We start from the raw sequence: 11,150 nt of genomic DNA, 5'->3' as shown, positions 1-11,150 counted from the left end.
TGGTGGAGAACTATCCCTGCTTGCATATGGTGGACCCTCTGGAAAGAAAGAAATTTAAGAAGCTTTGAGGGACAAAAGTCTAACTTACAGAAGATTAGAATGAATTGTATAAGCCTTTTTGTTTTTTTGGTGTAAACAGAATCTTGTAAGGGATATAGTAGATTTAGTTTATTTTAAAGGAAACTTGTAAAGTATACCCATGGGTGGGATGTAAGTTTCCAATTCATCATTTTTTGGGATGATGAATTTTTTGGTGTGAATACAAAGTTACCCTTGTCTCAAAAAAATAATATGTAGCTCGGATACATTAAAAACTAGCTCGGATACATAATATGTAGCTCGGATATATTAAAAACTAGCTCGGATACATTATAAAATATATCGGATACATTAAATACTGGCTCAGATACATTAATATGTAGCTCTGATACATTAAGAAATAAGGGATTTTAGAGGTTTTTAGAAATAGAAGAGGATATTGGAAATAAAAGAAACATAAGATGCGTATTTCAGTAATTTTTCCTTATAAATATATATAATATTGTAATATCAAGCCCGTAAACGGCCGTTTCATTATATTGGGCCGGTATCACGGGCCTTAAATTATCTAGTATCAATATAAAAGCATTATAAAGTCTTCAATAAATCAATTCGGTGTTGACTACCCCCACCCACCAAGCTTGAATGAGGTGTTTGACTTTTGAGTTTTGCCACTGTACAGTTTCAATCTCTGGTTTTCTGCAAATCAGAGGTTCCTCAAGTTTCTATTTTGTTTACATCTAGATGCTTCGCAATTGTTCTAGATCATGTTTTTTCTTTAAAGTATTTGATATCAACTTGAAACCTTATTGTGATTTTGTTTAGGAGTAGGTCAAAGGCATGGATTCCTTTATGTATTAATGATTTAGCACACCATGGGAAGCAAACATTCGAAAGGAACAACTTACACAAGTGATCCAGTTCCTTTTGCAGCTTTGCAACTTCCTTTTGCAGCTTTGCAAGAAGCAACTAACAACTTTGATGACAAGTTTTTCATTGCAGAGGGTGGATTTGGGAAGGTTTACAGGGGTGTTTTACGTGATGGAACAAATGTGGCCCTGAAAAGGCATAATCGTAAGTTCCAACGAAGTATTGAAGAGTTCCGAACAGAAATTGAGATTCTCTCACAGTTCCGCCAACCCAATCTGGTTTCATTGATTGGATACTGTAATGATAACAATGAGATGATTCTAATTTTTGAGTATTTAGAGAATGGGAACCTCAGGAGCCATTTGTATGGGACACATCTACCCATTTTGAGTTGGGAGCAGAGGCTGGAGATATGCATCGGGGCAGCCAGAGGTCTCCACTACCTTCATACTAGCAGAATTATACATCGTGATGTCAAGTCTTCAAACATATTGCTTGATGAGAATTTTGTTCCAAAAATTGCTGATTTTGGAATATCCAAGAAAGGGACTGACCTTGATCAAACCCATCTTAGCACAAGGATAATAGGAACAGTGGGCTACATTGCCCCTGAATATGTTATAAGGGGACATCTGACAGAAAAATCTGATGTTTATTCTTTCGGTGTTGTTTTATTCGAAGTTCTTTGTGCTAGGCCTGCCATAGGTCATTATATTTCGAAAGAGATGGTTAGTTTGGCTGAATGGGCAATTGATTCTCAGAAGAAGGGACAATTGGAACAAATCGTAGATCCCAATCTTCTGGTCAAAATAAGACCAGAGTCCCTCAGGAAGTTTGGAGAAACAGCGGTGAAATGCTTAGCTGTTTCTGGTGTAGATAGGCCATCTATGAGCTATGTGCTGTGGAATTTGGAGTATGCACTTCATCTCCAAGAGCCTGTCATTCCAGATTATCCTGAAGAAGACAGTAGCTTCCCTATTCGCGAGCTATTACCGCTAATCAATGATTTCACTGATGTTGATGCCAGTTCTAATGTTGCTCAGGTTGGAACATCAAATTTGGATGATATCTCTAGTGATGAGCTTATAAGTCCGAGATAACTATGTGAAAATGGTACATACCTTCCTTCGGTGTTTGTTAATTCCACTTATATTTCCTGAATCATATGAATATTTATTTTTGGCTTTTGTAATAATTTATTTTACTAAGTTTTGAGTTGTATATAGAAAGAATGTTAACTTTGAAAACATGCGTTGCTCTACCTGTGGATATGGGGTGTCCGGTTGTTTCACATGTTGTGTATCGTTTTCAATAGATCTTTTCATGCATAGAAAATCATTAGTGAAAGTCTTTTCAAAACATGGAATAATTTTGAGCCTCTAGGAATACCTGATAACGTATTTCTTTGATACCGTTTATTCCCTCATCCATGTGTCAACCTTCTTTGAAGAATGAAAATGCAAAATAAATGGCTGAAGTTACCTTTGCACAATGGAATTTCTGTCCATTTCCTATTGAACACCTTATGATGTTACATGACGTAGTAAGCATAGTCTAGTATGAAATACGATCTTTCTTTTTAGACTGTCATCATATTGTTGAGAGAAAACCTGCTTGCATGTCTCCATTCATTTTTTGTTGGGCCCATCTGAACTGCTCCTTGGCTAATCCACCGGTTACCTGCTACCTTCCACCAGCACAAGTATCAGGTAACATTCAACTTTTTTTCTTAGAACGAGTAATAAAGTTTCGTATCAAATTCCATCATAATGCAAACTGTAATCGCTTAGTTTCATGACTGGTCATGCTTGAATGCTTATGTCAATACGTTATGCATTACTAAGCACTTAAACATCGGAGATTGTCTTCTTAAAGATGTATACCGGAAGCTTCTTGCTTCTTCCTGATGTGATTTACAGTCAGCGTTTTGTTGCTTACATCTATTCTTAGTATGTTTTAGACAGCTAATAGGCATTGAGTTTGCACTTTGTTTATAGTATGATCACCAAAACGAACAAGAAATATTTGAACTATAATGAAAGTTATGGATTCTGATGGCTACTCCATAGCAGTGTTTCCTTAGTAATCTATGAAGTTGCATTTATTTGGTGAACTACCTAGATGACTCGAAACTCATTATAATAAGAAATAGTATTATTAGTTTCTCTTGTCTTTTTTTTCCCTTGGTATAAATAAAAGTTTTATTAGGACCAACCCACTTTAGCCCATAAACCCAATATTATGTGGCATATACAAGGTTTATCTGGTCTTATTTTCAGAAACACAAGAGAAAAAAATCAAGAGAGATTTGTTTTAGAGATTTTTGGAAAAAGAGAAAAATTTCGTTTTTGTTTCTGGAAATTTTCTGCTCAGGCAGTCCACTTCAGACAGAGTTTGCCGCTTCGTTAACCGTTGGTTCGTGCTCAAATATGAACTAGGAGTTCTCAGCATCTAGTTCTTGCAATTCAATGGTGGAGATCGGATTTGTAGGTATGTAGCTTCTGATTTTGGGGCGTGAACAGTAGCTCGTTTTTGGGTGAAATCTGGATTTCCAACGCCTTGGGAAACTAGGGCTAGAGCTAGCCAGAAAAAGAAGGGTAAGAACGTTTATCTCGAAAGAGATTAAGTAAGGCAAGTTTCTGACCATTAATTCTGTAACAAATGAGCGTAGAATTCCTCCTTGCTTTCCCCTTTGACCTGTGCCAAACTCCACTTTTGCTGTTGCCAGGTTTTCCTATAACTCTCTAGTTTTGGTGCAATCTTGTTTTGTTGTTGCTCGTTGTTTGGCGCTTGTTTTGTGGCCAATTTTGGACAACAATTTTGTAACTCTTGGTGTTTATAGTGGAGCTTTTGGTCCTGTGGTTTTTTACTCTTCACATCAAAGGGTTCTCCATGTAAATCGTTGTGTCTTATGTGATTGACTTTTTCTTAACTTCTTGTTTTTGTTTGGTTGATATACTTGCTGTCCATTCTTCGTATTGCTTGATTTGGTTTGTCTTCTCTTTGTTCAAATTGAAAGGAAAAGTTAGACTTGGGTATTATTCTGTTGTAATCCTGTCGGACATTCTTGTTAGTGCCTTGCCTTTCCCATCATTCCGGTGGAAAATTTCAATTTGAATTCTTCTATTGGCTCTGTATTCTTTAACCATTTTATGCATCTTCCAACAGTTGAGTAATCCTTGCAAATGCTTCTATTTTGTTTCTTTTGTATAAGTTTCATTTTGATTTATTGTCTTGCCACTTTATGCAACATGAAATAAGTATTATTTTGTCCTCGATTATGTGCACATTAGTTAATTTGGTTTGCTATAATCGTACATAATGGCTTAAGCTATGTTAATCATGTGCAAGGTTTTGATAGACAAAACAATAGCTCTTTGGTTGAAACAAAAAATGTTACTCCCTCCTTCCCTTTTTAGTTGTCCACTTTAGAAATGGCACACAGATTAAGGCAACAATGATTAGCACAGTAGAAGTTACAATTTTACCTTATGACAACTTTTCACTTCAAAATTACAACCACTTATTGAATTCAAGTGAAATAAATTGGAGGGAAACAACATACACTTTTACAATTTTCAAGAAGTGTAAATAAGGGTATAATAGGAAAAAATTTGTTGTCCTTTCTTGATTTGTCAAAATGGACAACTAAATAGGGACAACCAAAAAAGGAAATATGGACAAGTAAATAGGGACGGAGGGAGTATAATCTTGTTAGGATCAAATACTGTTTAAGAAACTGTTTCATCTTTTATTCGATATTCATAAAACAAAATCCAAGTTTTGTCCCAGACTTCTAATGTTGGATATGTCACTTTCCCACGAGAGATAAAAGGAGAGACACACAATAATTATCCAAAGGCAACTTGAACAGCCTAGTCTTCTTCTCTTCCAAATCTCCACTAAAACTATTAATGGTTGCACTCCACACACCATGGGAAGCAAGTATTCAAAGACAACAACTTCCATAAGTGATACGAGTTCCTTTTGTAGATTTGCAGGAAGCAACTAACAACTTCGATGACAAGTTTCTCATTGCAGAGGGTGGCTTTGGGAAGGTTTACATGGGTGTTTTGTGCAATGGCACAAAGATGTCCTTGAAAAGGCGTTAGCCTGCATCTGAAAGAGGTATTGAGGATTTTTGAACAGAAATTGAAATTCTCTCACAGTGCAGCCATCCCTATCTTGTTTCATTTGATAGGATACTGTGATGAAAATAATGAGATGATTCTAGTTTATGAGTATATGGAGAATGGGAACCTCAGGAGCCATTTGTATGGGTTAGATGATCTACGTCTACCCAGTATGAGCTGGGAGAAGAGGCTGGATAATGGAGATATGCATTGGGGCAGCCAAAGGTCAGCACTACCTTCATACCAACACAGTTATACATCGTGATGCGGAGGACATGACCAATGAAGAGGTGTGAGAGGTTGGTTATGGAGGGTACGGGGAGAGGTAGAGGTGGGCCAAAGAAGTATTGTGAAGAAGTGATAAGACAAGATATGACGCAACTTCAGATTACCCAGGACATGACCTTAGATAGGAAGGTGTAGAGGACACACATTATGATTGCAACTTAGCAGGAAAGGTAGGATCGTCTTACTTTTTGGTGGTTGGTGTTTACCATTGTACTAGTTGTTTTATGGCATAATAAATAAATGTGCCCCTTAACTTGGCCCCGTTTCACATTTCTGTCCTCCAACTCTAGGTATGCATGCACAAGTAGGCAGTTAAACTTGTATATATTTGAACAAATAGACACATCAGTCCTACGTGGTATAATACATGTAAGACACTATGTATGATGCAAATTGCCACATAAGATGTCACGTAGGACGTGTGTGTTTACTTGTTCAACTTTCTACAAGTTTAAGTGTCTACTTGTGCACAGACAAAGTTGGAAGGCATAAATGTGAGCTAAGACCAAGCTAAATAGCATATTTATGTCTTATGCCTTGTTTTATTGTAGTTCTTGTTTTTGATATATGTCATTGTTTATTCTTGTTTTCAATAATCTGTCCTAGTATTGTGTTTATTGATTATAACACTATTTTATTGTCGTTTTTACTCCCTTCTGATAGACTTTGTGATAGCATCCATGTTAGCCTACTTGTACTAAAGTTGACGGGTTACAATACAAAATTAAGAATATGTTTATCACGAAAGATGTGTCCAAATTCAAGCCCAAAAGAAAGAAGATTGGGCCACACAAAGCCCAATAAAAGAGTCCAAAAAGCTAAACGGATAAGTCAAAGTTTCCTAGTTTAAAAACTTCTTTATTTTAAAGTTTTCCTAGTTTAAAGGTTTCCTGTTTTCCTAGTTTAAAGTTTCATAGTTTAAAGTTTACCTAGTTTAAAGTTTTCCTAGTTTAAAGTTTCCATAAATGTAGGATTTAAATCCTATTCTATTTAAGATAGGTTTTCCCTATATATAGGGATTGATTTTATTATTTTGAATAGACATGATTAATATTATTTGAGAGATTTCTCTTGTTTACACCTTTGTGTGTGGTGACGATGAATTTATCTTACAACCTTATAAGAACAATTCTTTAAGAGGTAAGATTAATTCTTAATTTGATATCTTTGGTTTCTATTCGTAAATTAAAGAAGGTGATTAGTCTTATACTAATTGTTGTCTCTAATTTCTTCGTAATAGGGGTCTAAATCACTTTTGATCTAAGTTCTTGAATTGACTCTATTAGTATCATAATTAGTCTTAATCCGCTAAATTTGAATACTAAGATCAATTAGGGTTCTTAGCACTTTATTTTGAAATTGGGGATTTTATTTTTGAATTTCACATATCTTTCAATTTCTGTCTTTAATCCTTATAATTTCACTTCCGCATTATTTTCTTGTTTATTTTGGTAACCTGATTCTTATCACTTTGTTTTGTTTTCTTGTTGCTTACTATCTTTTCTTCACTGTTTCTTTCTTTTTCACTTGAGCTGAGGATCTTTCGAAAACAACTTTTCTACCTCTACGTGGTAATGGTAAAATCTGCATACATTCTACCATTCACGTATCCCATTTGTGGGATTTCACTAGGTATGTCATTTTGTTGTTATCTTATCAAGAATATCACATCTTTCACGTATCTTTCTCATCCAACAAGGCATGATCACCGAACCTACACTCAAGAATAATAATGCTTTGAAAAAGGCGTGATTCATTAAGTGAAAAACACTAACTAAATAGTTAGAGATGCCGCAAGCCAAAATCATAGAGCCTAATTGACTGGCTATGACCCTTTTTAGATCATTCTGTAATATTTCAGTGGTTGCCGCAAGGAATGATGTCATAATTCCTGCAAAGGTAATAACAATCAAAGTCGTAGGTGAGTATTCAAATATTCGGGAGCACCTTACTATCGTGAAAACATCAACTGTTATTATAGTAGCTACATGGATCAAAACGAATATTGAAATGAGACCTCCATAACATCACGTGACCAAGTCTACAGTTCCATTTGTGCAGATTTCCCAACAACACCAATGAAAAGTAAAATACAAATAAGAGGTATGACATTCAATCTCATATCTGAAGAAATCCAAAAATTTCTAGGGCACTAGATTGAACAAAAAATGATTGAAAAGTCTACTATTTGAAATAAAGTAAAAAAAAAAAAAAACACAAGATCAAATTTGATCTTTCGTTTTTCTTAAAAAAAGTTTTATATTATTTCGTACTATATGTAATTCATATATAGGATAAAATAACACGAGATATTATAAATTTAAAATAAAATTTAATAATTTATTTAATTTGTAAATTCCTACCGACCCCTCATCTGATGAAAGTCAATCAATCATCAATTATCTTTAGGGAGAAGACCAAAGTATGGGTGGATTTTTTTAACTCCACAAATAATTTTAGAATTTTACCTTTATATATATATAAAAAAAATTAATGGCGTGACCAAAATTTGAGGTGATTTAATGAAGAATTGAAAGAAGTTGAAAATTTGAGAGTTTTTGTTCTTCATGAGTTCTTGAGAGAGAAAAAGCAAAAAAGTACATTTGATCCAAAATCCTAATTGATAAGTATTAAAAGTTGTTTGGGGTCTTTTTGAAGTAAAAAATGGTTCTGCAAAATCAGAGTTAAAAGAATAATGGCATTGATGAACCTTTTCTCAAATGACAATGACATAGATGTGCCAAACTTTTTACTGATGACATAAAAAGTTCGATGGTATATTTGAGTCTTTTCCCTAAAAAATATAACCAATTGCTATAAAATTAATATATTGGGCACTTGCATATCACGGGCTATTGTAACTACCATATATAAAATATTGGGTACATGCATGTAATATTAAAATAATAATAATCATAAATAATAACATTAGATTTGGTGACAAATTGATAACAACGGTTATTCTACTTATAATGTAAATGAGTTAACATAAAAATCTATAAGTACTTAGATTAAGAAAAATAAATATTATACATAATATAAAAGATATTGCATCAATGAAAGAAATATCAAGGATAAAATAAATATATTTAAGATAAATAAAAAAATGTGTGTTATTGTTAGTTAAGGGAGGAATTTGATTTTTAAGGGATAATGCATAAGAACCCCTAAACTATTTTAAAAGTAGAATAAATAAACCCTAAATACTGACGTGACATAGAGAATGTGCACTCTCTTTGAAGGCAAGTGAACAACGAAAAAATTGAATAAGGTGTGTCGCTGTAATTTCGGTCATAATTTAGGAGATACTTGTGCCTTCTCTCGATCTTTTAAGCAAAATTGAGAGGGTAAATAATTTTCAACCATTAAATCTTACTCATTAATTTAATTTATGCAATGTGTCCCAGTTGAAGTAAAAAATAGGAAAAATGAAGAGAAAATGGAAAGGATACAATCGTCTCACTCTACACATGATGTAAAATATCCATATAAAAACATAGTTTCGTGGATAAGCTTGCAATCAAGCCGGCATTACAAGTAGTTCAAGCATGTAACTTGCAAGTAGCCCAAGCAGACAACTTACAAGTAGGAAGAGGTGTCATGATGTGTCGTAGATGACGCATCATGGACTTCTCCTTTTAGCCAATAGCTTCTTTTGATCTATAAATATGAAGTCATGAGTTTCATTTGTATAAAAGGAGTCGCACAATAACCTAAGTTGTACGGACTCTTCACTTTTGATGCCACACCCGTGTCGGATTCTCCAAAAATACACTACTTTTGGAGAATCCGAAACGCATTTGTTGACATTTTTGAAGAGTCCGAGCAACATAGACAATGACTATCTAAAAACGCTGCACGGAAAGACTTTTCAGTTTCTCGTCTTCTCATCCAAATCTCCAGTGTTGTGGTAAAATTATAGCTTCCTCAAGCTTCTGTTTTGTGTTTCCATGTACATACTTCCTCTATTATATATAGTTGCAGTTGTTCTAGATTCCTCAATTAGTGTTTATTTATTTTTACTTGTGTATATGTTTTTAACTTTGCCACAGCTTGCCCAGTCAAAGACTAGATTCCTTTATCTATTAATGGTTGCACTCCACCATGAGAAGCAAGTATTCCAAGGAAACAACTTACATAAGTGATACTACGAGTTATCACATTCCTGTTGAAAGTTGTCGAATTCCTTTTTCGGCTTTGCAGGAAGCAACAAACAACTTTAATAAGAACTCGTTAATTGGATTGGGTGGCTTTGGGATGGTTTACAGGGGTGTTCTGTGTGATGGCACAAAAGTGGCCTTGAAAAGGTGTAAGCCTGAGTCCTCACAAGGTATTGAAGAGTTCCAAACAGAAATTGAGATGCTCTCTCACTTCCATCATCCTTATCTGATTTCATTGATTGGATATTGTGATGAAAATAATGTGACGATTCTAATTTATGAGTACATGGAGAATGGGAACCTCAGTAGACACTTGTATGGGTCATATCTACCCACTATGAGTTGGGAACAGAGACTTGAAATATGCATTGGGGCAGCCAAAGGTCTTCATTACCTTCATAACAACGCAGTAATACATCGTGATGTCAAGTCTACAAACATATTGCTTGATGAGAATTTTGTGGCAAAAATTACTGATTTTGGACTATCCAAGACAAGGACTGAGCTTGATCAAACCCATGTTAGCACAGTCGTGAAAGGAACTTTAGGCTACCTTGACCCTGAATATCTTATACGGGGAAAGCTGACAGAAAAATCTGATCTTTATTCTTTCGGTGTTGTTTTATTCGAAGTTCTTTGTGCTAGGCCTGCCATGGGTCATTATATTTCGAAGGAGATGGTTAGTTTGGCTGCATGGGCAATTGATTCTCAGAAGAAGGGACAGTTGGAACAAATCGTAGATCCCAATCTTGCAGCCAAAATAAGACCAGATTCCCTCAGGAAGTTTGGAGAAACAGCGGTGAAATGCTTAGCTGATTCTGGTGTAGATAGGCCATCTATGAGTGATGTGCTGTGGAATCTGGAGTATGCACTTCGTCTCCAAGAGCCTGTCATTGAAGATGATCCTGAAGCAAACAGTACCATTCTTATTGGGGAAAATCAATGATTCTGTTCTTCTGCTGCTCAAAACATCAAATTCCACTTAGGTTCATGAATCATATGAAAATTTATTTTTGTTTTGTAACTAATTTAGTTACCAAGATCTGATTTCTATATAGTAAAGAAAGCTAACTTTGAAAACATGCATTGCTCTATTTTATTGGGGGTGTCCAGTTATTTCATATGTTCGTTTTCAGTAAGTTGTTAGAAAATCATTCCATTATATACTATCATGTCAGTGAAAGGCTTGTCAAATCATGGAAAAGTTTTGAGCCTCTGGCATACCTATATTGATCGAATTGTTGCTAGAGGCCACTATACAGAGAGGGCAGCTGCTGGAATTTTGAAGACTGTCGTGGTAAGTGTTCAGGTATAGTTTTCATCAGCTTCTTAGTTCACTATTACCTGCTGTTTTTATCACCTTTAGCTTAGGTTATCTTATTATATCCATTATTTTCAGCATAGCTTCTTCATTACTGTATTTCTTTTTCATTTTGTTTTTATATATTTGTTACTTAGGCTGAGGGTCCATTGGAAACAGCCTCTCTACCTTCGCAAGGTAGGGGTAAGGCTGTGTACACGCTACCCTCCCCACACTCCACTTGTGGGACTACACTGAGTATGTTGTTGTAGTTCACAATTGATGCCATTTGGTTTTTATGTAGTAACTTGTGGTGCTTCTTTTACTGAGTTCTTCAAAGCTTTTGTATGGGTTTTATAT

At 35.0% G+C, this 11,150-nt stretch overlaps 2 protein-coding genes across 3 annotated transcripts; both read left to right on the top strand.

Moving 5' to 3' along the window:
- The first annotated feature begins 536 nt into the window (after positions 1-536).
- Positions 537-2,200, top strand: LOC102579134 (receptor-like protein kinase HERK 1). The gene is made up of 2 exons (XM_006356341.2): positions 537-751; positions 865-2,200. The coding sequence occupies exon 2, from the start codon at positions 915-917 to the stop codon at positions 2,007-2,009; it is 1,095 nt and encodes a 364-aa protein (XP_006356403.1). The 5' UTR covers positions 537-751; positions 865-914; the 3' UTR covers positions 2,010-2,200.
- Positions 2,201-4,597: 2,397 nt separating this feature from the next.
- On the top strand, positions 4,598-10,888 carry LOC102606455 (receptor-like protein kinase HERK 1). 2 transcript variants are annotated; one of them, XM_015312830.1, is made up of 2 exons: positions 4,598-5,500; positions 9,526-10,888. In XM_015312830.1, exon 2 carries the CDS (start codon positions 9,588-9,590, stop codon positions 10,434-10,436), a length of 849 nt encoding a protein of 282 aa, XP_015168316.1. In that variant the 5' UTR covers positions 4,598-5,500; positions 9,526-9,587; the 3' UTR covers positions 10,437-10,888. The 2 variants fall into 2 exon arrangements, with proteins under 2 accessions (XP_015168316.1, XP_006356401.1); XM_006356339.2 differs by lacking the exon at positions 4,598-5,500 and having other exon boundaries at positions 8,101-10,888.
- Positions 10,889-11,150: the final 262 nt, after the last annotated feature.

Source organism: Solanum tuberosum, unplaced genomic scaffold (assembly GCF_000226075.1).
Source record: "Solanum tuberosum cultivar DM 1-3 516 R44 unplaced genomic scaffold, SolTub_3.0 scf00216, whole genome shotgun sequence".
NCBI lineage: Eukaryota > Viridiplantae > Streptophyta > Magnoliopsida > Solanales > Solanaceae > Solanum > Solanum tuberosum.
The sequence above is the reverse complement of the archived record's forward strand: the minus strand, read 5'-3'. Positions and strand labels throughout refer to the sequence as shown.